Source organism: Siniperca chuatsi, linkage group LG5, assembly GCF_020085105.1.
Source record: "Siniperca chuatsi isolate FFG_IHB_CAS linkage group LG5, ASM2008510v1, whole genome shotgun sequence".
In the NCBI taxonomy this organism is placed as follows: Eukaryota; Metazoa; Chordata; class Actinopteri; order Centrarchiformes; family Sinipercidae; genus Siniperca; species Siniperca chuatsi.
The window spans coordinates 22,886,521-22,914,116 of record NC_058046.1 but is presented as its reverse complement, the minus strand read 5'-3'; the positions used below and the strand labels follow the sequence as shown (position 1 = coordinate 22,914,116).

The 27,596-nt window shown below is 39.3% G+C and overlaps 2 protein-coding genes across 2 annotated transcripts in view; both read left to right on the top strand.

Moving 5' to 3' along the window:
- Positions 1 to 6,287, top strand: part of oxct1a (3-oxoacid CoA transferase 1a) — a 42,743-nt gene extending 36,456 nt beyond the window's left edge. Inside the window, exons 16-17 of the mRNA XM_044196101.1 lie at positions 5,205 to 5,306; positions 5,409 to 6,287. Of these exons, the coding sequence (XP_044052036.1) occupies positions 5,205 to 5,306; positions 5,409 to 5,444 (138 nt within the window). The 3' untranslated portion in view covers positions 5,445 to 6,287. The remainder of the gene's footprint in view (positions 1 to 5,204; positions 5,307 to 5,408) is intronic.
- A 2,093-nt stretch (positions 6,288 to 8,380) lies between these two features.
- plcxd3 (phosphatidylinositol-specific phospholipase C, X domain containing 3) lies at positions 8,381 to 26,614 on the top strand. Its single transcript, XM_044196100.1, has 6 exons — positions 8,381 to 8,618; positions 19,412 to 19,668; positions 19,916 to 20,089; positions 22,045 to 22,220; positions 22,830 to 22,931; positions 23,903 to 26,614. The coding sequence occupies exons 1-6, from the start codon at positions 8,516 to 8,518 to the stop codon at positions 24,057 to 24,059; spliced, it is 969 nt and encodes a 322-aa protein (XP_044052035.1). The 5' UTR covers positions 8,381 to 8,515; the 3' UTR covers positions 24,060 to 26,614.
- The last annotated feature ends 982 nt before the right edge of the window (positions 26,615 to 27,596 follow it).

Here is a 27,596-nt window from a genome sequence, read left to right as displayed (position 1 = left end):
GAGCTTAGCCTGAAGGCAAATCTCCATCTTCTTCATTTGTGCGTGAAGAGTTCTGTTTCTGCTCTGTTTTTGAATTTCAGCTCCCCTCAGTTTGAGTTATGCGTGTTGTGATGGAAGAATGTGAAAGCATTTGCTAACCTGTTAGATATAGCTTTCATTTACAACAATATGTTGTCGTACTTGGTAGCACATAGGGCAGGGGGGCGGGGGGTGTCTAGCTGGAGGAGCACGAATATTATTTTATCACTCACATCCCTCTGGGATTGTAAATCCAGCCAAATAGGGTTTTAATGACCAACATTCCAGTTACAGGTGAAGCTTATCTTGTCAGAATAGTGCTTAAGATGGTCCAAGGGTAGAGTTTTCTTTTAAAAGGGAAATAAGCAGACAGTAAGCGCAAGTAAGCACAAGGTTGAAAGTACATAAAAATGAAGATGGAGGGTAGAGGGCAGTTAGAGGGAATGGAGGAAGGAGGAGTAAAGAGGAGGCATAAATTGTAAAAAAACAACAAAAAAAATGTTGGGGAGATAAGAAGGGGGTGGGGGCGGCAAAGTCCAGAGGTTCCATTAGATCTTAGTGCTGATGCAGTTTTTGTGTCCTCATTTGTGTCCTCTGGTCAATTCCCTGTAACCCTCTGATGGTTAGTGCCTTTGGAACTCATTCATTGAAAACATGACCTGTTAGGGGCAAAGTCAGACAGTGTGTCCATGGCTTCTCCCCTCCCCCCCCGTCTGTTCTTTTCTGCTCGGCTAGCTTTTGTTGTGATTGCACAACATTTCTCAGCGAGCAGATTTCTGTCAATATTTATAAAGGTTAAAGCTCTTTCTACTGCCTTGCTAACACTGGTACCACCTCCTCCTCTCCACCTTCCTCATTTCATGTCCTGCAGTTTTCACGCCATCTCCATCCATTAGTACTCTCTTCTCCTATTGCGTCCGCAGCTTTTTACTTTCTTTGTAATGACTTGAATTCTTAGATTCTATCATTTATGTCTTCTTTCCTCATTTCCTGCTGTTTCTATCAACACATTTTCCTCTTATTCTTCTGTCCTCCTTACTTATTTTCTTACCTCCACATTCCTCCTCCTCTACTTTACTTCTTGTGATACCATGTCTGTTGCACTGTGAATTCATTTGAAAATATTTTTTCTCTCCATTTGGCCCTCCATCCACACCAAGCAGGCTTTGGTCATCCCTAAATGTTGACATTTTGAAAACGCTCTTCCTTTGACAATGCCAGTCTCTCTTTGTAGTTTGGACAGGGAAAACTGAGCTTTTCAAAAATGCTGACATATGACTGTCAGCTTGTCAGCGTCTCAGATATTGCCAAAATACTGGCAGCAAATGTTAAGAAGCCAACTTTTTGTTGCCTCCAGCTCTCGCTGTGATTGTTTCTTTTGAAAATCAATATACTGAACTGCACAATAAAGGTGTTGTCATCTTGACATGTTTTTCTGTTTGTCTTGTCAAACAGCACAAGTATAATATAGTGATTTGATTGAGGGTGTCAGTGCAGCAGCTCAGGAATTACTGTTAGCTCGGTTAGCTGGTAGCTTGCAAGACCATCAATTAAATTAAAATTGAAAGACTAAAGGATCAGGAAGAAAACAGAATGAAGACCAAGCAAGGTATCACGGCATGTTTGCCAAAACTGTCTGTCCAGTCATCCCCACTCAGCAAATAGTGGTGTTAATACTCCATTTTGTTGAAACCTTAGTGATGAGTTGGAAGAGAAGAGTTAATTTTTCACAGCATGTTCAATAACAGCATGCAGGGATGTAAAAGACTACAACAAAAGCTCTGGCAGTGAAACATGCAAAATTGTATCTAATTTTTGTTAGAAATCATCCAACTGTTTTGAGTTACTCCAAAATGAAGAGCATTATTCAAATTGGATTCAACAAGTATGAACCTTACCCAGAGTCCGATTTAACAGATCGCCCGGGGCCAGTAAAACGTTATGCAGGACATGTTGATTGGCCATACTTGGTCTTTCCAACCCTAGCGTCATGCATCCATCATACATAGATCAGCCAATAGCAAAATTAAAGTAAAATTTGCAGTAAAATGTCAAGATATGGACCGGAATCCATTAGTAACACTGTTAAATACCCATATGCATTTGTTTTAGTTAGCACAGGGTTTAGTTACTCGTTCTTTGCTTTGTACCCTTGTTTCAGTTGATATTCAAAAAGCAAGGTGAAATGTGAAAAAAAGCATAGGCCTTCAAAAGTGCCTTCAAACTTGAGAAACAACCAACACACACAATAAGCCATTTTCATGAGAGGAAATGATTTCCCCTCATTACCTTTGTGATTCAACTTGCCTATGACAGAATTTTGGAGTCCTTGTGGTATAATTTAAACCCATGATACATCTGAAAGTCGAACAACAGTCTGCTCTGCTGCCATGTTTCTCTGACAATAATGAAGATAATGAGAGAATTATCTGTGATTGTCGGTAAGCATTGATCAATAAAAGTAAGCATTTACAAGTCTAAGGCCCCTTGATATTGCCAGTGAATTTGCATCACATACAATTGTTAATAATAACAGGATTTGGCGGTAAGATAAAAACTATTTTAGATTAAAGATGTGGTCACCAGTTAATACCACAACTGACCTGGAGAAGTGTCGGGCAATGTTTCTACACTGGACAGAAAACCAATCAGGGCTTAATGCCTGAAGTCGTGTGGAACCTTTTTAATCAGCAACTTATGGTTAAATGAATAAAATACAACAGCCCAGCAGCATAACATTTGAGCTTTTTCAACCCTGTGTATAAAATTACTTGTGGGCTGTGAGGAAACTATTATTGTGGTGATCACCAGAAGAAATACCCAGCAGTAGAAAATTAGGGGCTATAAAGCTGGTGGCAAACAATTCCTTTAATAAGACTGATAATGGTTATCCTAAATGTTTTCTCCACTGTTTGTTATCTTTACATGATTAAAATCTCTGCTCCAATTTGTTTCCAAAATGAGAGCAAGATCTGGGACCTTCCAAACGTCTTTTCCCTCCACACAGACACATACACAATATATTCTCACAAACGCAGCATCCTCCTTCGATCGCGATGGCCAGGAGGGATGGTAATTCAAGGTTTGTCCTAAATAGTGTTGCTATCATTTGAGACCCAGGGTGGTAGGCGTTGCCTCAGGCAGTGTCTCTGCTGCTTCTCTATGTGGTTGGACCATTTTTTACACTATGTTGCCATTTCTTTTCTCTTAACCACAGTTCCCCTGTTTACAAGCTTGCCTACTTGCAGAAGTGTCATTGAAATGATGGATTGTGATCATTGTTTTGTTCATCATTTGTGCAGTTAGTAAACCACATCACTTCCGTGGCCCCCGGTGCTTGAGTTGCTGCCATAAAAAATGGTCTACATACTAAGTCTGTCAGTATTTTCTCCTCTCAACAGTTATTTAGAGAATTATTTAAGTAAAAAATAATTGCCCATTCATTCACAAAGGAAGCAGATCGACTCCTGAATTATTTAATCATCAAAAAGTGTTACCTGTGGCATTTTCCATAATGACAGCAGTGCCATTGACAGCAATTATTATTCCAGCAGCCAAACTTGAAGTCTTTTATGGTCGTACTTTAAGTGCTTGTCTCTGAACACATCTCAAAATGTGCTCCTTGCTGTAATGCATTGACAGAATACTGGGTAAACCTTTGAAGTTTATTTGATGGTGAAATGTTAATTATTTACTCCCATCTCTTTATTATATTCACATTTGTCTAAAGGAACAAGTGGTCTGAGTGATGGTGGCTTATTGTTTTTACATTCAGCCCACTTCTCGCCAGACAACACATGAGGTAGACAGCAGCTTCTTACTGACTAACTTGCATCAATCTGGTTAATGATGGTGGTGACTTTGAAGACTGTGACAAAAGGTGACTCAACAGTTTCACAACAAAATGGCTGCTTTGCAAATGGAGGCGCAGTTTGTTTTTCAGTAGTAAAGTGTGGATATCAGAAACTAGGTCAGTCGATAGTTAATTGCTTTAAAATGTACTGTAGCCAGACCGTTTTGTGTCAAGGTCTTGTGCATTTTAAAGCAGAGTACGTCAACTGTGAGCTCACACTGACATTACATAGCACCTGCACGCTGTTGTCGCATCTGTATCGTCCACCTCTGGCACATTTTGACAAATCTTTAATTTTCAATTTTTGAAAATTTGCAACAGGTGTCAAGATTACAGATGCACGTCAGTGTCTGTGTTATTCATAGACCCTTGTTCCTTGTGACATTCCATCTGTCTTGCTATATTGGAGTGAGATGTCTCCCTCCTGCCCTGTCACTGTGTGTGTGGCCCTAATGAGCTGAGAGTCCTGACGGCCTTCGCCTGGATATGACTGTGGCTTAGCCTGTGAGTCCCTGCTGAGAGAAGCAACAGGAAGCTCAGCTCAGTGTGCCTGGCCTGTCTTCATAAAGTATTTTTTGCATTATGTGCATAAATAGGTATCATTATATCGCTCCAGATTCAGTTTTAAAGGGTTATTGTATAGATGTAATGTATGAACACCTACCTAACTTCAATTTGAAACAGCCTTGCCAAACTGGCATTTCTTGTGGTTGAACTAATTGATTTTAATAAAATGCCCTTGCTAAATATTAACTTACAAAATTACTACTCCTATGTGGATTGTGAAAGCAGATACATCCAGAAAACAATCATCCAAAAGATTTGTTTCCAATATCATGTTTATCCTGAAAATCTATCCAAATCTTTAAACAACCAATAATGTAGGAAACCATGGAGTACCATGCCCAGATTTGTGCATAAACCATGTGTAAGCTCATCTGTATTAAGAACAACTCCTCACAATGTATATGTAGTGTTGTAGAAGTTTGATCACAGGTAGACAGATTGCCAAATTAACCACAGAAATCCACAATGCTTATTTCAACCATGTCAGCATAACTGATGATGATAACTGTGAACTATGGTAGCTGAAAAAATGCTTCACCCTCTACCCAACATTTTATATTTCAACGCCATTATTCTTAATTAAATTAAGAATAATGGCAGGGTAATCTCTTTTAGGTCACTTTGATAATTGAGGCCCCCACATTCTAATCAGTGACCACACATCACAGGGTTCATGCCCATCTATTATCAACTGTCTCTCTCTAAACATCTCATCCTTTTTTTTTTCTTTCCCTTCCTCTCTTTCTGCCCTGTTTCTGTTTGCCAGGCTGTGTTTGATGTAGATAAGACAAAAGGCCTGACTCTGATAGAAGTGTGGGAGGGGCTCACTCCTGAGGATATCAAGGCATGCACTGGCACAGACTTTGAGGTAAGTAATGTTTAGCTACCAGAACTATATTTAATTTTCTAAGTTCAAGTATCATAACCATGAGACGTCTTTCCTCCTTGTGATCTGTCTGGTGTCTTCTAGGTGTCTCCCAACCTGAGGGCCATGCAGCAAATCTAGAGGAGCTTGTAATGGATCTGAGAAGTGTTTTTGGTTTGTGTGACAAATTCTCATTTCATTTCTCTGTGATAAACAGCTGGTGACTGAGCAGCCTACGACAGGTCAAATAAGCTTATAAAACATAAATGCTTCAGTACCCTGGTAATCAGCATGCAAATATCAGAAGGATTTAGTCCTCACTAATTTTAACTGCATGGGATTCACGAGAGCGAACATGTACGTTTTTTTTTTTTTTTTTTTATATGTTCAGACAAACGATTAGGGAACATTAAGTTGTTGCCTATTGAACCATTAAGTTATTCATTTTTACTACTGTTTGTGCAGCTATTACCAAATAATCCTGAAATTTACATAAAAAACTGGGAATATTCTTTATATGTTCTCTAAGAAAAATGCAACTTTACTAGAACTATGAACAAAAATGATACAATAACTTGAATGTGAATCATATTTACTGTCGATCAATAAGTTACAGAGAGATGAAATGTGATAAATTTAGAAAACAAAGGTGTGCTGTAGGTCAGGTGATTCTTTGTTCAGCACAGAAGGGAATATGTATGTAGTTGTTTAAAGTTTTACTAAGTAACAAAATATGTCCTTGGATTATATGTTTTTCTCCATTTGGAAAATGAAGAAGATGTAAAAATATGGGTCTGACTGTAACATGTTTGTAATAATCACCTCTGCCACAATGTCAAACTGTTTGATAGAGAGAGTTGGTGGGCATACCATACATTTCATCCAGAAAACGTGAAGCCTTAACATTTTTTACTCAGACATTTATTGTTCCCTTGCCTTTGTATATAAAATAAAATACAACCTTGCATGCTGTGTGAAACAAGAGGAAGTTTATTGTTTCTTTTCTCTAAATCTTGTGATTTCTGGATAAAAAGTATCCTAAAAACCAACAATAGTTGGCTTGTGTGTTCAAATTATTCAGCTCATCAAATCACACAAATGACTGCTTTGAGAGTGATGGCTTCTGACACTCTACAGGTTAGAGTTTTCTATATATGGATGGTGCGCTTGCATTGACATTCTTGATGTGATTTCTCCACTCGAGTAGAGTGGCGCTGCCATTACCTGAGGGCTGTTACGTAACTGGAGAATTCAGCCAGTAGGCTTTTGGGTTCAAGAAGATCAACTGGATTGGATCATCAAGCAGAAAAATGGAAGAAAGTGACAGGGGCTGTTGCCACCGGCTGTTGATGTTAATCCAGCACATTCCTTCATGACTCAAACTAGAGTGGTACCCTATAAGCCTAAATTTTTTTAGCCTAGTTCTCATACTAGTATGGACAGAATGAAGTGATATTTACTGTACATAGTGGCTGTCTTGGTGGCAAGCTACCTGGAATAGTGTTTGAAAACTACTTCTTATAATATATGACTATATAACCTCTGGATTAACAGCTACAGAGACTTTGAATTTAAAATGTCCAGCTGCTTGACTATTAGTGAGTTACCAAGCCTGAACATGTAAGCCACTATTCCTCTGTATATTTAGATCCATTCATTCATATGTGATGTATAAAAGTGATTCCTGTTTGACTTTTTACATCACTACTACTGGACAGTTTTCTCACATTTTAGTGTGATGCAAGCAGGGCTGGCTTTAGCCACTTTGGGCCACAATTCTGGGTGTGATTTTGCTTTGGGCCTCCCCATATAGATATATTTGCACATTATAACCATCTGTTTAGGCCTGTTTCTACAGAGTATGGTTATTGTTCCTTTTGATTATTTTCACAGTGCTGATCATTAATGGATGCAGCATCCAACAAGGAACAAAGGTAATCAATGATGATAAACCATCCATAGGGATATTCAGTCTATATCTAGGCAAAGCAATATATTTGACAGTCTAAGGTATTTCTGATTATGCAGGGTAGTCATGTTAATATTGATTGTGTGTGTCCACAGTGGTTTAATATGATAAATCCTTCCTCCTATGCCACTTCTCAAACATGAATGCAGAAACACAGGACACACTGGACGCAGGTTTGAAGTGGAGAAAAAGGTCTATGTAATGTTCAGCCAAACATTGTGATGCGTACCTTGATAAATATGCAGTTTTTGGTACATTCTCCATCTTTATACCTAGTTTGTTGAATGACTCATTTTAAGGTGACCAGCCAGCTGATTATCGCTACAGTGAAGATGTCAGTTAGTCATTGTCATTTCCATATTAATTGCAGTGGAAATAAATCACTGCCATATGGCTCTCAGTCATCTAAGTGCATGACCTCAGACATGCTTCTAGGTCATTTGGGAGTTAGATTTTAACCTCAGTATTTACAGCTAGCATTATTTTCAGCCATGCACAATGAGATAATGCACGTCTCTAATACAACAAAATCTTTGTCATTCTAAGGATAGCTGCATTTTGCTAAAACTACCATTGCTCCTTAACATGCAGGCTAGTATGATCATATTTGAAGGGTTTTTAATCGTTATCCAGTGTTTTATAATTCTCAAAATATTCTATCCTGTAGTAAGAAGTGCACAATTTAGAACTATGAAATTACCTTGATAATTTGACATAGTCCCATCTAACATTGTTCCAAAATATTACATTTAGCATGCAGCCACTGGTGGTTGTACTGACCTCCATGCTAAGAATCATGTTTGTTTGTTTTTTTGGATTGCCTCGTTTTGAGAAATACTGAAAGCCAGAATTATTAATGAGACTATATCTGGTATTGTTTTTTTCAGATTAGGTAACTGTAAAACTGAACCATGTACTTGTTACAGTGTTATTATTGCGAATTATTGCAAAGCTAACCACCGAATGCTGCCATATTGGGATCGGTCCATCCACCAAAAGGCATTTTCATAATTGTGCTACCCGCCGATGTGTAGGCCTACTGCTCTGGGGGGTGGGGGGTGGACTGGCTCTCGGTCGCGCTGGTGTGTGTGTGTGTGAGAGAGAGAGAGAGAGAGAGAGAGAGAGAGAGAGAGAGAGACAGGGAGAGAGTGTGTATGTGTGTGTGGAGAGAAAGCGAGAGAGTGCACTTCACGTTGGCGCAGGCACCGGTCCGGGAGAACGGAGCGTTGTGCACGGCGGCAGCATGGCTTCGTCTCACGGGAGAAGCGACATGCGGTTTGCAGACTGGATGGCAAGTTTACCGCAGAGTATGCACACTATTCCGCTCACCAACCTGGCTATTCCCGGTAGGTGTTTCTTAACGTTACCCCAGTGTAATCGGGTGAGGAGCATGCCCATTTCTCTTTATCCGCGCGCAGTGCATGTAGCTAGATGAGAAATAAATAAATAGGCTACGAGCTTTAACATTCTAAATATTTACTGCTAAGGAAGTTTGACGTTTTACTTTGTGGCTACCCGGTGCAACTCCTACAACCAAAATATGGCTTTAGTTTCATTGTACCTCGTTAGAACAAAGGGTAAGACCTGTTGCGCAGCGTAAGAAGTGCCATGTATTGTGAACAGTTCATCTTCCTCTTGTTATGGTCCGCTGTCTGCAGGTTTCAAATAATACCCAGATGATTTTTGGCTTCTCCATCTAATAATCCAAACGATGAGAATGCCTGAGGAGGTAAAAAAAATAATCTCAGAGCCACTCTGCAGATTCAGAATAGACAGATGAACCATGCTGCTCTGTTTAGTGTAGGACTTCTGGCGTTTGTACTGGGGTGGTGGCCATAGAGGAGAAGCGACAGGGAGTGGGATGTGTTCAGTCTCTACACTCAGATGATCGCAGCGCATCCCATAGAAAAATGGGATGTTGGACCTTTAGCCAATCAGTGTGCAGGTCTCCTTAAGCTCCATTCAAATTGGAAATGCTGGTTGTAAAGCCAACCACTGATCTGAATGATGGAATGGCTTATTATCAGCCAGTTAATTCCATATCTGCTGCCTAGTGATTATCGCACCTCCACACAAAGAGCTTTCATTATTCATTTTCTTGCATTTCTAATTCTTTGTGCTCCCCCTCTCCTTTTCCTTCTTTCTCTATCTCATTCTCACTCTCCCTCTATCCATCTCTCTCTTGCTGTTGAACTACACATACCTGGTGTGTTTAGGGTTGGCATGTGCAATGATGGCATTTCAGAAGCAGATGGCTTTGAGCTTAGTGTCCAGTGAGGCGTGGCACATTACCAGCACTGACCACTGCTTTTAAGGATGCCAAGACACATGCAATTAATCCGATTTTTATTCAAACGCCGACAGAAAGAGAGAAACAGCATGGCATGTACTACCTCATGCTTGAAATTTTGCTGAATCACATGACCTGTGCTGTGTTACACCACAGTTCATTCATGCCAAGCCAGCATGGGAACATGCTCTGTCCCATTTAATTAGGTATTATTACTTCTTATTGGCCCCATGCAGCCTGCAGCTCAACTGCTCTCAGTCTATCCTCCATTTGGATACAGATTCTGTAAACATCCTCTGATTCTTTGCACTTTCGTGTGTTTGTGTGCACATATTTGGCGTAAGGGTTTTCAAGATAAATTTCATAATCCACAGGATTTAATGAGAGCTTATTTAGCAACAACCACGTGTTCTTATTGGGGTGTATGTCTGATTTTTTTTCAAAAGTGTGTCTCATATCACATCCTTTTGTCTCATCTTAGAACGCAGCATTACAAGCCTTTATTCAAGCAGGAATAAAACTGGGACAGATGAGAAACAAATGAGACAACTGTTTTATTTCCTCCACAAGTTACACTCTTCCTCTTAGTTGGAAGAATATTATATTCCTCATGTTACATTCCTGCTGTACAACCCTAAGCATCCGCCCACCGTTGCCTGTAATTCAGTGGTGCTATTTATTTTCCAGGAAAAAAAAGACAGTTCACCAGCCGACGGCTGATACAGGCCAAAGTGTTTTGGCAATTTGGAGTACTCTACCATGTGGGGGTGATGTGATGGCATGGTGCACTGCTGTTACCAAAAAGCTAAACAGTCCCCACTGTGTCTGTGTTGCCAGCATTGCACAGCTGTACTAATACATAATCTTCTGTATGATTGGCAATCAATTTATTTTAAGATTTCGTGGTGACAGAGAAGACTTAATTAGTATCTGATTTTTACGATGTTTTAATGGCATCTATTTGTCACGTTCCAAGTAATTGGTATATGAGCTAATGCAGCCAAATGATTTGTGTAGGATAGGTAAATACTGTATATGGCTATACGTAACACATTATAGATTCTCAAGGTAGCATAGGTGTTTGACAGATACAACAGCTGCTGTACAACAGATAGTATCTACTTACCATATGTGCTGTTGTTGTTACCTTTTGATTTTGATCTAACTGGACAATCTCTATGTGCAAACAGTTTAAAAGCCACAGTATACATGCTGTGTATGCTGATCATGGATGATCACTTCTGCCATAAACTGCCTTGGCCAGGATGATTAAATGGCTAGTCAGATAATTTAGTTTCTTTGTTAGTTTTATTGTTAGTGTAATTCAGGTAGGCAATTAAAACTTTTAATTAATTTTCACTCACAAAGGTATAGGGGTTAATAGACCGAAGGACATTGCCTCAGTCCGTCAAGTGGACTGAGGTGGTGGCAGTAATGGTGAAGTGCCAGCTAATCTGAGCAAAGGTACCTACCTCCAAACAGTATGTATGTAACATGCTGGTAACTTTATCTACAGGCAGACATTAAAAATCAGTTTCCATTGCCGGGCCTGTAATTGAATATTAAGTCAAGTGATGAAATTTTATGTACAGACCAGACAAAAAAAAGTGCTGACCAAAGTGCTTTACAGAGAAGTTAAAAATTTAGACAATTAAAATAGAAATATATAAATACATGTAAAAAATACCAGAAAGTGTAGTGAACAGATATATTTGCACTCAAAAGCATGAGCACAAAAGACTTGATAGTTCAAGTCAACAATGGAAAATGCTCAATCACCCATTGATTTTTACTGGAAGTTTTAAAATTAATTAGCAATATTGGTCAAAAGATCTAAGGGGTCTGGAAGGGGATATATACACTGGTGCTTATTCATGCAGTGCTTTAAAAACAAATAAAATAATCAATTCTTTATTTAATTGGAAGCCAGTGAAGGGAAGCCAGTACAGGAGGAGGGCTGATTTCTTATCTTAAGGAACCTTGCTGTTGCATATTGCACAAGCTGCAGGCGAGACAAGGCCGACTGACTGACTCCCACAGACAAAGAGTTACAGTAATCAATAGGCAAAGAGATAAAAGCATGTCTCTCGGTCCCTAAATGAGAGAAGCTGTTTTAATTTCTTCTGTGGAAAAACCTACCACTGAGGACACAGTTGGTGTTGAGGACTTTTGCTCTTAAAAGAAAGTTTTTAGCCCTTTAATATTTGAAATCCTTCAGACAATGAAGTGGAGTTTTAAAACATCAGCAGGTTTCAAGGAGATGTACAGCTGCATATTCTCCATGTAACCAGGGTAAGAAATCTTACAATTTCTAAAAACAGATCCCACTGGAAGCAGATGTCATGAGAATAAAATGGGCTCTAGAATGGAACCTTGTGGTACACCACAGAGAGATAGGTGCAGAGGAAAACAAAAAGTTATCAATCATATCCTTAAATGATCAATCTTGTAGGTAAGAGGCAAACCACTGCAAAGCTTTATCCTGAATGCCAACAACATGGTTGAGACAATCCAAGAGAAAAAATTGATTGATTTTTTTCAAAGTAGCGGAGAGGTCCCACAGTATTAAAATTGCATGATTTCAGAGTCCAGAGACACCAATAAATAATTTGTCACCCTAGGGTGAGCTAACTCGGTGCTGTTGTGAAGCCTGATTGAAATTTGTCCAGAAAAAGGAGAAGAAGTTGGCGCAGTAAAAAGAGAATTTTCAATTGAGAATGACTTCCGGATGGGAGCTGAAACGTCTTGATTCTGAAAACAGTGTCCAGATAACTACGACTGAAACCTTTTCTACGATATTATGCTGTTACTCATGACACAGCACAGCAGCCAAGCACATTGTGGCTGAATCAGTTATTATATAAAAATAATACATATTTTCATGAGCATAAATCCTGCTGGTCGTCTGCTGGTCAGAACCCCCTTATTCGTGAGATAAGAACACGGTTGCTCAGACATGACTCAGCTCTCTGTGTTGGCCCCAAATGCCACTTTGGCCTCACACTGTGCCGACCTATCAAGTCTACAAGTCAGATATAGCCATTTATCATGACCTGCGCCAGTTCTACTCTAATTGGGGAAAGGGTGAGGGAGTGGTAGCAGATTAAAGATGGAGGTCATTAAAGGGGGAGAAGGAGGAGAAGAGGGAGGGAGTAGTTACAATTTTCCTTTCCCCAAGATGATCAGTGGGGGACATGGTGAGCTGTTTTTCTGTGGCTATTGTTAGATCTGCTAGGTGAATGCTGCAGACTGCCTGGCTGCATGTTCGTCTGACTGAGGTGGTCAGCAAAGGTATGCTGCCAGAGATACTGAATCTGTTTCTCTTTGCTTCTGTCACCATGAAACAAGCTTTACTGGAGGGAAGGGAATGGCTGTCAGTACCATAGTCTTAAATTGGATTTTCAGTATTTTTGGTATGGGTGTAGACGTAGGATTTGGAGTATGTGCTGACTAGTATGAGCATGTTTCTGTGTCCTACAGGTGTGCACAATAACTAAATGTAAATTTAGATGTCTAAAGTTCTATGTCATTTATATCAATTAACTATGCTCTGGTAATAAAAACAGGCCAACATATTTACATTTACTCTCTGAATAAGTCGTACAGGTTATCGAATAATCCAAATCTTGTCTTTCTGGCTTTTTAAAGCTGCATTGATCGATTTTTGGCCACTGTGGGACAGAAGAACTCCAAAACAGGCTGACAAACATACAGCCCTGACATATTATTTCCCTTATAAATGTATTATTTATGTTTATGTTTACCCCTTTCACATCACACATAGTGATTTTTTCAATGTTAATGTAACAGTATTGATCAATGCAGTTTTAACAATAGTTTTTGAAATGGTCTAGCTCATTTTTACATTCGGTTGGTTATAAAACAAGTTTGAGAAAGGGACAAATTAGATTTTTAGGTTGATGCTGGCTTATTTTAATTTTGAATTATATTGAAAAATTGTCATGATAATATTATTGCAATGATTTGGCCACATCAGCCCATTTCTAGTTACCAACATTTTTACAAACTTCTTTCAATACAGTATCAGAAAAAATATAGCACGTAATTCAGTCGGTTGTATCTAGCTAAAATTGATTCATTTGCTATCAGGGAAAATTTAATTTTGTTTGACTTCATTCAAGGCTGGCAAACTACTGGCTGGGATAAGTGACTTTACCTCAGAGATACTACAATGCCCACATAGAACAAGTGTCAGATTTGCATGAGAGGGCTCAAGGGAGCCAACCTTTCCAATGGCTGATTGTAACAGCTTAAGGCTTTACCAGAAGTAAGAAATGAATAGCATGAATTAGGCCAGGGGGAAAGGGTGAAGGCAATTATATTAAGTTAAGATGGCCCCACAGGCAAAAAAAAATAAATCCATTGTAGAAGAGGCATCTTCAGTCTTGCCGGCTCCCTTGGGGTAGAGGAAAAGGCCGGCCCAGGACTTTCAGCTGTAAATCTGTCCATCAGTCCCTTGACTAGATCATTCTGCTGCCACTTAAGCCCCTAAACAAGGAGGACGAATAGTATCAGATGCCAGGATAAACACTGGTATTGCAGCAAGATGTTTAAAGGGCAGCAAATATGCCAGCTAAAAGCCATTAAAAAACAGGATGTGAAATTCAAAACAAACAAAGGAGGAGAGAATAGTTTGGTAGAGAGAGAGAGAGAGAGAGAGAGAGAGAGAGAGAGAGAGAGAGAGAGAGAGAGAATATTCCTCCTAGAGAAGGAAGCAAATGGGTGGAAAGAGGTGGGAATGGTACAGCTATTTTCTGTAATGGATATGCCCCCATGAGTCACAGCCTAAATCTCCGTTTAGCTCAACTTTAGTTTGACCAAAGTCATTGTGTTTGACCCGCTGCACATTCTGCCTATTTGCAACTCATGACTTTAGACAATGACTTTAAAATTGCTCAGATACCAATTTACTTTTACTGTTATGTGGATTTTAAAACTGACAGCAAAGTGTAGAGATTCTTTTTCAAGAATGTTTTTACAAAGAATGCTAGTAAATCTTTTGTCAAAATATCTTGGAAACAGGCAGAAATTATTAGATATGGATTCTCCACAGGCTGCTTCTGCCTCACCACAGGCAGTTAATTGAGTTTCCAGCAGGAGGACATTTATCTTGATTCTAAAAGTCAAATAATTCAGCCTCTTCGGAAATGTATGTGCATTGTGTGCACTGCTACTCGAACATGATTGAAAAGAGTAGCAAGGTAAGAGACAATACGAGATTGGAGAGAACTGAACAGGAGTTTGAAGAATAGAGGGCCGCATAAAGTAGATGGAAAGAGCAACAATTTAAGTATTACTATAAAATCATATGGAAAGAACCATGCAGGGAAAATCTAGAGGCTGAGTCTGGAGCTCACATCTATCTTTTAGTATTATTTATCTCATCTCCACCCTGTTATGTTCCATTTCCTTCTCATTTTATCCTCTTCTCTCCTCTCCTCAGCATCCTAAAATAGATGTTGAAAGACTCCATGTTGAGCAGTAATGATTTGTCATGAAAAAGGGCATAAACCAGCAGTGGTCCTCTCTGAATGGTCTGCTCTCATTCAGTCAGAATGACTCAGTTAACACAGGTCAATTCTCTAAGGTAGCAGTCATCACCCACCATCACCGTCATCCTAATCATCGTCGTCGTCGTCGTCATCATCATCATCAAGTGAATTGCTGTGTTATCATTGTGCCAGCTTGTTTCAGCCTTTATATGTCTCTCTTTTTCTGCTCTTGCTCATTCTCTCTCTTTCCACATGCCCCAGTAGAACACCAGCTTCTTCGTGTCCGTATCTGACATGTGATTATGTTGCCGATGGGAGTGAAGAAGAGTTCCCAAAGTTCAAATCGTGCACTTAAGAAAGTGCTGTTCTGTTCAGCCGCTGTGACAATCTCTTCGACTATCTATTAAAGCTAAAGCCATCAAACAGCAGGAGAGTAGACAGTTTGGATATTGTTTACAGTAGATGATGGACTATGGCCCTTTCAATCGATGTGATTAGATAGAACCAAAACATAATCACCATTCAGGTTTGTACCAGCAAATTAAGTCACAATTATACACACACAGACCATAGCGATAGTCATTATTTAAATACCACATTTTTGTCTGGCAGTTAAACATAGCAAAGAGAGGACAAAAACCTAGTAAACATCATATACTGCTATACTATAGATTTAGTTCCTGTAGACAAGAATGAAAGGGAAATAGCTCAATTCTGAGGCACAATGTTAAGATTATTTGTAAAAATGTATATGAGCATGAAAGTTCGTTGTCTGTTCATTTCAGAAATTCAGATGTTTCTTCACCTTTCCAAATGAATGAATGTGTTGCCCTTGAGACATGGCACAGCATTAAGGTGGAGCAAATTATTTCACAACATAAACAATAATTAATCATGTTCAGAGCTCAGGTAGCGAAGCTTGATTGTGCTGGAGTGCAGTTTCCACCTCTCTACACAGCTTTCTCTACAGATTCTTAGAGATGTTCTGCACATTTGGCGAAATGTTTGGTCCTTCAGTGTCTGTTTTTTCCTGTGAGATTGTTTCTCTCTGCAGTACAGCACAATGCACAGGCTTTTTGTCATGACATTTTCAAGGCAGTGCTAGTTAGTAATGCACAAACAAGCTTTATTAGTTTAGTAGTTGGTGTTCAGCTTTCATTAAAACCTGTTAAGATATAGTCGGTTGCATGATCCTATAGCAGACTGTTGAGTTTAATATATATGAGCTGCACTTCTTTCCCTAACATATCACAATAAATATAAATTCAATTCAATTGGGCTTTATTGGCATGGGAAACAGATGGTAACATTGCCAAAGCATGTGTAAAATAAACATAAATAAACAGAAGAATTGTGATATTACAATAAATACAGATAAGTAGTCTTTTCTAGGGTAATAATAAAAAAAAAATTAGCGCGCGCATGTGTGTGTGTACGTCATTCACTGTCCATCATGTTGTGGCATGTTGATATATATTGGGCAGCAAGATGCCCTGCCTCCTTCTCCTATTAGTATTTTTAATTTTGAGAGGTAATTTAGCTGTTTGAAATCTGAGATTACAGAGCTGAATTTAAGTTGAAAGTAAACGTAACTTATTTCATTGAACATTGTACATTGTAAGAGGAAGTGCATCTCTGCCTCAACCTCACCTGTCGAACAGTGACCACATATTCTGTTTTCTTTTGGTTGCCATGATATTTTGTGTCTTTCTTTTTCAATTGCCAGTTTGTGGTCACTGAGCCTGTACTTGGTTAGGATCTGTCTGTATCTGTCTGTATCACAGGAACGAACTAATGAATTGTGCAGCTGTTGCTACTGGTTAAGGTCATACTCTGTTACGCTGAGACCCTGCTGGTATGGTTCAGCCTGTAGTGATGCTGCTTGCTGCCCTGCCCCAGGATTCAGCTGTCTTCCCTGTTTATAGTCATTCTCTGGTGCCGACTGTGAAGACCTGGCACTGGAGTATAGCTGAAGGTCAATTCAGGCTCTGTCTGCCTGTATGTGTGTGTGCATTGGTAGAGGAGGGGAGGGTGTATGTTTATTTGCATGAGGGAATGTGATGAAGAGACAAAAAAAGGATGAGAACTTGATTGCAGTGATGAGAGGAGGATAGCAGAATTACTGTCTGCCTAATTTGCATTACGTGCATACACACACATTTACTCGTTTATCACTCTCAAACAGGCATGGAAGGACACACGACCTTCAGGCCTAACTAACAGAATTCACCATGGCTCGGTTTCAAGGAAATGCCACCTAGGAAGTGTCACCTAGGAACACATCAATATATTGACAGACTTTCACAATTGGTCCAATGTTATTTTTACTGCCACTAATGGGATTGTAGAACATTTACTTCTGTACAGAATAACAGTTAAATTAGTAACATAATAAAAATAGAATGACCTTTTGCTTAAAGGGCTAGTTCAACCGAATGATAATGAAACATATCATTTTCTCACAAATAGTGATTTTAATCCTTTCAGATAGTTTCTGTTTTATCTGCTGAGGTTTTGAGATATCTTATCTCTGACATTTCTGCTGCCACTCCAAAACAATGGCGGTGATTGGAAATGTGTTTGTGATGCTCAAGGCACCGAAAAATGACATTTGAAAAATCTAACGGCATATATATTTCCAGAAACAGTTCCAGTTACACAGGACCACTTTCTACAGAAGAAATAGATTTGTGATATTTTGATATTTTAGTGAGATGACAATTAGCTCTACAGTTGGCTTGCTAGAAATTTGATGGTAGGTCAACTTGTTCACAGCTCGTACATCTCAATGTAAGCAGTAGTTCAGCAACCCTGTCTGTTAGAGGTCTATCCAATTCAGCTTGTGAAGCTATGTGTCCTTTATGTATTCAGTAGAGGGTGAAATAGCTGTCATCTGACTAAGAAATATGTTGAGTCAGAGACAGTAGTTTTTTCTTTTTCTTTCTTTGTCTTAAATTTTCTGTCAAAAGCTCTGCAAGATATTATCTGACCTATTGAAAATGCCTTAAAAACTTTTCTGAATAACTTGATGATAAGATGTCTAGGATCTTATTTCAGCTTGGGAAAAAGTTGGTATGAAATAAAATGACCAAGGTGGTCATGGTTTTGTTAAAATCCATGAAACAGGACTATGGTCGAATATAACAATTGTGTTATATGAATAAGATGAAACAGAATGAAGGATCCTATTATCTATAAGAAAATACACTATACAGTGTGAAGGAACTGTGAAAAATAGAAATGAGACTCTCTGAGGGGTGTAGAAAATCTCCAGTGGACTGAAATTGCAAACTGAGTACTTGCTGACTAGACTAATTTAGCAGATATTGAAGTCATGAAGCGCAGGATCAGGCCAGTATCAGGTTTGACCAAAAATTAAAGTCTCCACTTAAAACCAAGGATATACAGTATCATGGAGTATGAATAAAGAAATCTAATGAAATTGACATCGTCTCATTCAGGAGCATACACTGTTTGTTGACTGAGTAATCTGCTACTTACAATTAGTACCTGCAACTAGGAAACACTGGAACAAATAGAGGGAAGTGATTTGTGAAAGAAAATAGCCACACCCTAAGACTTATTCCTGTCATATCTATTTATTCTTCAAAAGAAACTGCAGAGAAACCAGATATGTTTCTTAAAGATAGATGACGTGAGCTCCCAAATATTGCAGATGAAGAAGTATTTTGGCACATTTGACTTGGTTATTACTCATGCAGTGTGAAAGGAGAAACTTGAGACAATCTTGAAAAAATATTCTCAACACAAGACGGTGTAGTCCCTCATTCGTCCAGGAGTGTTCTATCGTAGAAAAGGTTTCAGTCGTAGTCATCTGGACACTGTTTTCAGAATCAAGACGTTTCGGCTCGGAACTTTCAAACTCAAATTGAGATATCTACTTAAGCCTATTGAGCTAACATACTGTAGGGTATGTAACAAACAGCCCAGGCAAACAGTAACTGGAGGTGTACAAAATAGGTAGAAAACCCCAACCGACGATTGCATCTGAGGATTCGCTATAAAACATATAAAACAAAAGCTATATAAGAAAAATATAAAATAATAAGCTGAGCATTGTTGTTCTCTAGAAGCTCTGTTCTGCCTGAGAAATGTGATGGATGAAAAACTTCAGTGTATGTGAGCACACACTCTTTTCAAGTTGTCAGAGTTCATAACTTACGACCACGGATGCTGTTATTCACATAGTCTGTGTTGTTGCCATGGCAGCGGGCCGTTTTCCAGCACTGACCTTACAGCTGTGTCCCACCACAGAAATAAAACCGGTCAATACCTGCATGCAGACGTATGTCTTATGTCTATGTGTCTTCTCCAGGTTCTCATGATTCCTTCAGTTTCTACATCGATGAGGCATCTCCAGTGGGCCCCGAGCAGCCAGAGACGGTGCAGAACTTTGTTTCTGTTTTTGGCACGGTTGCCAAGAAGCTAATGAGGAAGTGGTTAGCAACACAGACTATGAACTTCATCAGTCAACTGGAGGCTGGGATTCGCTTCTTTGACCTGCGCATCTCCACCAAGCCCCGTGACCCCGACAACGAGCTGTTCTTCGCCCATGGGCTCTTCAGTGCCACGGTCAGCATAGGGCATAGAGTTTTGGTGGTTTTTGATGTGATGAATATTTTGCAATGCTTGTGGTTGCTAAGTGATGTTAGTGCATTTCTGTGTATGTGGCAGCATATTTATGTGTAAGAGCAGACTGAGAGCTTAATCATACAAGGTCCTTCGGAGATGTGCATCAGAGCTGTTTGCCTATATTTCATACCATTATGTCATTAAAGACGTCATTAATACGTGTATTGTTCATATTTGTGTTTTTTAGGTGAGAGAAGGTCTAGAGCAGATCAGCAGTTTCCTGTCAGCTCATGCCAGAGAGGTCGTGTTCCTGGACTTCAACCACTTCTACGGCGTGCAGAACCTGCACCATGAAAAACTGGTGGCCATGTTAAAAGAGGTGTTTGGAGAGAAACTCTGTCCAGTCGTCTTCGCTCAAGAGGTACTGTCGACTTCATATACACTCAGTAGGCGATTTGAGGGGGATGCCAACCCCTTGTTAGCAAAATGACCAAAATGCATCCCCCTTGTTAACCTGCCATCCCCCCTCTCCATTCCCTAGTAGCAGAGAGAGTGCAGGGGCAGAGGGGTTATTTAGTTGAATATGTTAGTCTAGTCTGCCTGACTTGATCCTTTATCTGAATGAGGTTTGTGCAAGTTAGAATCTATGGCCCTGACCGTGGCTCTGAAATATCAGTAGACTAACTGTGCTGTGTATTGAGAAATGGCGCTGTCTGTGTTGCTGAAGTAGCAGACGGATTTGTAATTGCAACTTTTTGTCTGGTGAACGAAACAAACCGGGTCCGTCACCCCTGTTAAAAATTAACAAATCACCTACTGAATACACTTAACATGAAGTAGGATTAAAAGCAATTGACTGACCTAGAAATTGGCCTCAAACATTTATTTCAGATGCTTCTATCACCTTAACAACTCTTGATTGAGAAAGGACATGTCTCAGGAACACATTTTGTTTGTGTGTGTTCAAAAGAATTTTAATAATTATTATTATGTAATTATTTTCTCAGCCCTGCACAACAGCGATTTCTGTGTTTTGATCACTTGTGATTTTTCACTCAGCATGCCTTTTTGCATAGTAGTCAAGTAGAAAAGTACTCACATGCTCAGTTTTGTCTCTCTGCTGCCTTTCTCTGTCCGTTTTTTTGTTTCACTTTCCACTACTTGGTCCCTCCCATCACCCTAAGGTAAGGGTGTATGTGAAAAACCATAAAGAAGGAATACCAATCAGTCTTAAAATTCATCAACCTTTCGCCAACTCCCACGCCAGTGTCACTAGTCTAAGATCTGATAGTTTCCTGTCAGGTGCTGCTGGGTTTCGCTTCCTGATGCTCTGGGAAAACAATTAACTTCTCTCAGTGCTGTAGGGGCATCTAGGGTGGTGTTTAAATTTAGAGTAGACAAATGACTGGTGCTCTTTCCTCCAAATGTCTTATATTCACTCCTCTCGCCACTTTTCCTCCATTCCTTTGTCTATGAGTACATCTACAGTACTATTCCCTTGTCACCCTTTTACCTCACAGTTCTCCTAATCAAACTTAATACACTGCACCACTCTTCTACAGCAGTTGTTTGGCTTATTTTAAGGGATAATGTACAGCTCGAAGGTCAGTTTTTTATCTATAACCACCACCTCCCTGTAGACCATCTAGCGTACCTGGCAACTTACTTTAATCAACTGACAAGGAATATTGAATTTTGTTGTTGTTGCTAGCTAAATGAATTTAGCTACAATCTTCCACCAAAAATATTTCAGCAAAGATGTATCCATAGAAACATATGTTGCTCTTGTCCATACTGTACACTGTAACAGAACTGCAGCCATAGCAGTGTAAAAATATTGCAGTCCTTTAGCAGAAAAGGTGTTTTAGCTTTTTGAATAAATAAAAACAGAAACTACATATAGAATTGCACAAAAGTGTTATCTATTATTTACTAGGAATGTAATTTCTGGCAGGTAGTCTTTGTAATTCTGTGAAATGTTTTCATATAATGTGTGTTTAAATTATGTTTCGTACTCTTCCACTTCTCTAATGTTCTTTTCTTGACAAGCAATACACTATGATTAGACATAAAACAGTGGTTGTTTATGTGACAAAGCTGTCTGTCTTCAGAAATAATAATCAATCTGCTTAATAATCAGAGTGATGCATTACATCAGGCAATTATATCCACTTATTTCTGTTTGCCTCCATTCAAATAAACATAAAGCTTACTATGTAAGCTGCCAGGTGTGCCTCAGCTGTCTGTTTAAAATGTTTTCTGTCAGTCAGCACAGAAGGGGCTTTTTAATACCTTTTTTTTTCTTTTGTCACCTCCAACCATTTCTCCCCTTATAACCTCCTGCTACCCTGAACACATGCCTCCCTCCATCCCCAGGTGACTCTGCAGTATCTGTGGGAGAAGGAATACCAGGTGCTTGTCTTCTACCACCACCCCATGGCCCTGGAGGTGCCCTTCCTGTGGCCAGGCCAGATGATGCCCTCTCCCTGGGCCAACACCACAGACCCAGAGAAGCTGGTTCAGTTTCTCCAGGCGTCTGTCACTGACCGCAGGTCAGCCTCCACATTTACTCCACTGTGGGCACACTATGTCCTTAATGCATGAGGACTAAATCTCTGTACATGTCATCTGCGAGTGATGTTTTTATTGCCTCAGTTAATTGTCAATGTTTTATGTTTTATAGCATAAAACATGTCCAAAATTCCAACCATGATGGGTCATTTGAGCATGATTTTTATGTATGGCCATAATGATCCGTGGGTGTAGGAAGCATTGAAAATGTGGATGGGACAATATCTAACAGGGGTCAGTAGGTCCTCCCCCAGAAATTTTTAACAGAGTAGATGTCATTTCCTGTATTCTGGTGCTTTTTAACAGGTGGTTTGATACTTTTATCTGGCTTTAATAGCATGAGAAAATTAGATATCAAAAAGATATCAAATAGCTAAAAGTAGTCTACAGAAATTGATTCAATGACTAAGTCAGAGCCATCTTTAATAATAACTACTCATTGTTTATTTAAACTTGATGATTTCTTTGTTTGCATACAATTGCAATTTCTATTAAATTAATCAAATCAATGAGTAAACTAGAGAGGACAACTGTAGTCAAAGTGCCCCTATGCATTCTCCAATAAACTACATTTATGTGTCTCCCTGCAGGAGGAAGGGGACCTTCTTTGTCTCCCAGGTGGTTCTGACACCTAAGGCCAGCACTGTGATGAAGGGCGTGGCCAGCGGACTGAGAGAGACAATCACAGAAAGGTGTGTTTTTGTGTCATGTTCAGTATAACACTTATGACTGGATATGATGCACAGTTAGCACCATTGGTGGCACATAGTATTATTCAACATATACACAGGCACTGTGGGACAAAATTATAGCAACCTCAGGCACCAGCAATGACATGATTTAACCATAACAACTCACAACAAAAATTCATGGGCATGTGTACACGTACACACACACACATAAACAGTCATATATGAGTCATCGTGGCATTTTATAACTAAATCCAGAGGCATGTTGGTTTCCACAGGTATCCCCAGGCGTTTGACACTGACCTCATTCAAGTTTTTTTTTTTGAACAGCTGCCACAAACCCGAGGCGATACTTCTCATCCTTCTCCTCCCTCTTTCTATATCTCCCCTTCTCAGTTCTGGTTGAAGATATATATTTTTTCTGATTTACCCTCAGCTTTGTGTGTATTTCACTCCCTCTTAATGTCACCAGTTTGTTAAAAGCCTCAGCAGCAAAAACGGCAATTTTCCTGGCATGAATTATTCATTTGATAACTCCACTATCAGTCATTCTCACCAGGCGTTTGGTTACTTTGATGTCGGCATCCTTCAAAATTCCATCCATTCGTTTTGCCACACAGACTGCCAGTGTAGGATTCAACAGAACAAGAAAGCACGCGTGACGATGAGACAAGTCATAGAATTTTGCCATGCAGAAAGCTGGATGAGGCGTCTGCAGTAGTGACACCCTCCCCTGGTGCACGGCTCACATGAACATGTCCAGCAAATGTTCAGAGTGTCATACTCTGGTTTGCAGACATCTCATGCTGCGTCACAAAGATCTTTTTTCACAGCATGCCCCTCTCTGTGTTAAAACAGCCAACTATGAATCATCCCTTTTTCTATCCTTTGTATCGTTTGTGACTTTATCCCCCCCCCCATCTGCTCTTTCCCCTAACGTGTGTCTGCTTGTGTGTTTTCATGCATCCTCCCAGGGCCTTACCAGGCATGATGCAGTGGATCCGATCGCAGAGACCCGGGGAGAGCGGCATCAACATTATCACAGCTGACTTTGTGGAGCTCGGAGAATTCATCAGCGCCGTCATCACCCTCAACTATCACCTGGATGACGATGAAGATGATGCCACCTGAGAGCCTGCAGGGGGCATCAGGGAGCACAGTCACCACTAGTGGTTTGGTCTGTGTGCTCACTCTTTTCTCTTTGGCATTTATTTCAGGAGGGGGGGGGCTGCACTGCTCCTTTCACTTTATTTAGGGCTATAGTGAATTGAGAGATCAAATGGCAAAAAGGGGGTTGAAGGAAGAGAAGTTTTGATTGGGAGAAACAACCCTGGTGTTTGTTTAGAGCATGAAGAGAATGAGGTTTTGTTTGTTTCCCATTTGGGGAATCAAAATAGATTTTTCAAGTGAGATGTTAATTTTCTTTACTTCCTGTGCTGTAAAAAGAATTGCTTTTTTCACTGATCAGATGCACCATTTTCCGGCTTACCACTTCGCCAAGGGTAGATTCCTCAGAACACATCAACTTTCGGCTAAATGTATCATCATTCTTGATATTCTAGTGACAGTGACAGTTTTTTCAGAGGGTGTTTTAAAATAAGTCTGTGTAAATTAAACCACTCAAATTGTAGGCTGGTGTACGTAGCTATCAGTTGTTTGTTTTGTTTGGAAAATCTGTCCAATCTTGTCTAACAATATGCACCCCTGGTCAGATCTCTGCGGGTGTTTCTGAAAAACCACCTCGAGCAGCTTGAACGCAGATTGTGTTTAAAAAGTGTTATTACAATGTGTTTACTCAACACATAGACAATAATTTAACCATTTGTTTCTTCAGCAGTAATCTCTCAAGGGGCTTTCTCCCACTAATAGTCTCCACTGAAGTCAGCTAGCAGTCTAGACATTCATCAAACACCTTTATGCATTGGTAAACTATAGATTCACTCATTCAAAACCACAGAGAAATAGAGAGCAAGAGTGCAGCTTGGCTAGCCAAGAAAAGTGTTGTACCAATGCCATGTGTACTTTATCTTTGGTGCATCTAAACGAAACAATCATATTCACGTTGTCAGTGTGTTTCAATTCCCAGACAAGCATCAGCTGTTTCTGTAAGGTATCTTACAAAAATTATTTGTTTAGGACCGCTAGAAATGCAATCAATGATAATAGTTATTTCTAATGGTTGGGAATCCAACGTGACAAATTTATTAGCTTTTGTGGTGGGTGCAGAGTCGTGATAGCCAAGTATAAAAATACACTACATCTGGGTACAAGAGTGTATCCACGTCTGTGTTTCCTCTGCTGAATGCACCTTGTGTGCGCGTCTATACTTGCTGCTGTAGTGCAGTATACATGAGTCATCATGACATGTATCATGGTGTTGTGTCTTTCATAATAACAAGTGATAAAGTTGCTTAACACTCTCTCAGAGACCCATTTTATTTCAAGTCAGAAAAGGGTGATCATCCTAATTTGGAGTATGGAGGTCTTGATGTGACAGCAGTGCTTTGACACTTGGAAAATAATACAATAAATGTTTAGTTAAGATCTAGCTGTAGCTCTTTGGTGTCTACTTTATTAGGTGTTTCATGTTTCTGAATCCCTGGATTTCTGCTATACGAATACTGGTGCAATACATTTAGATACTTTCAATTTTCATTTACGTTTAACACATTTCTTTCTATACCCTGCAATGTTTGATTTAGTGTGGAAAAGTAATTTAAAATGGCAACCAGAAAGATAATGGAATTATTTTTATTGCAAGGTTGTACGCATTATGCATGAAAAAAAAAAATCGCATACTACAACATCCACACACCTTGTGATCAGTGTGGCATTTTCTGCAGAGAATGTATTCTGTAAGGACATTGTTGTCTAGTTTGGTAATGTAAAACCAAAACAGGAAATTCAACTCTTTGGATTTGTGAATGTATGTGTCTTGTGAGTAACTGTGCCATTTCTAAAAGTCTCATGTGATCGAGTGACTGAGTATCAACCAGAAAGTCATTTTTGTATCGTATGCTTCAATGTGGAAATGAGTTCAAGTTTTAGAGTTTAACCAGTACTTCTTTCACTTCAGTGTGGTTTCATGTTAAAATGTTTTATATTGTGGAAAGTTTGTACATACTGTTATTGCAAATAGTATACTGCCGATGAATTGTAAATTATTTAAATATTGCAAAGAGTCATTGATAACAATTTCTTAACTTATACCTTAACTGAGCTATCATACTGCTTCTTGTTTTTCATATTTTCAGTTTTGTGCATGAACCAAAATGTTCTACATATATACCTTTTGTTGTACACCAACAAGGTCTGTTAGGTTTGTGCATAACTTCGGTTATATTCTGCATATTGTTGTTAATAGCATGAGTGCATCTCAGCTGGAAATGTTTTTACCCTTTAAAAAAAATCTCCATATTAATTTTTTTTTTAAATGTTGCATTGCTACTACTCCATACAGATTAAGAATGAGCCCACACAAATAAGCAGACTTTAAAAGGCTAGCAAATTGTGTTGTAAGGACATTTGTGTCTGTCCTGGTCCAAACTGTTGTCATTGCCTTTATGTTCTGGTGTGAAAAGAGTCCTTTGCTGTTGTAAAACTCAAACACTTTTCTTCAAATGAAACTGACTCTGTTCTAAGTGGAAAACTGCCAATCAAATAAAGCTTCTATGCCTAATAAGTGACTAAGTGAAGTATCATTTCATGACCAGTTTCTGGCTTGTTGAGTGGTGATTCAGAATCAGAATCAGAAATACTTTATTGATCCCCGAAGGGAAACTCTTTGTTACAGCAGCTCGCCTTTACGTCAGTGCACACAGGAGAAAGTACTAGCAAAAAATATAATACACTTGACACACTAGATATAATACAATTGGTTGGTTGGTTAGTTGCTTGATTGAAAATAAATCATTATTTAATCCATTATAATAAAATTGTAATTTAATTCAATCACCAAATGGCAGTACTCTAAATCTAAAGTAGACTTGCAGCTTTTCAGCTAACATACCAGTATTTTATTCCCTATCTGTGCAGAGGAGCATCCTTAAATCATCCAGTTTCCAGGGTGATGAGGATGGATGTGGGTGGGCAGCAGCACCCAGGGTGACTTTCTGTGATTGTGTTCTGTAATTCAGCATCTGCAATTCTGCAGCCAGGTGTTGCTCACGAAGAGGAAACAGAGATGACTCAGATGCTGAGTGGCTCGCTGTGTGTGCGCTTTGGTGTGCATCGTACTGTGGGTTCGAGGTCTACTTGTAAAAAAAATAAATAAATATTCTGACCTTCTGTCAAGTGACCCATGCAAAGTAAGCATGTAGCTGTTTGGTAACAAATCACTGAATTGAATGAACAAGTTCTCATATTAATGCTGTTTTACACTTATTAACACAAACTCGCTGTTATCAGCAACATGATATTTCACACATGCACACATACTTCTCTGGAAGCTGTACAACAGCTGTTGGTGACCACATGCTAGCTGACTGGATGGGTAAGTGCTTTGGCAGCTTTGATTGCACATTACAGTAGTTGAGGGAAGGAAAGGGTACAACTCATTCACTTCCCCTGTGTAGATTATTTTGCACATGATGTGAAAATTCTTTAAATCTTCTTGTCCTTTGGGTTGTATTTTGTTTCTGCTGCATATTAATGTGCTTTATTCCATTT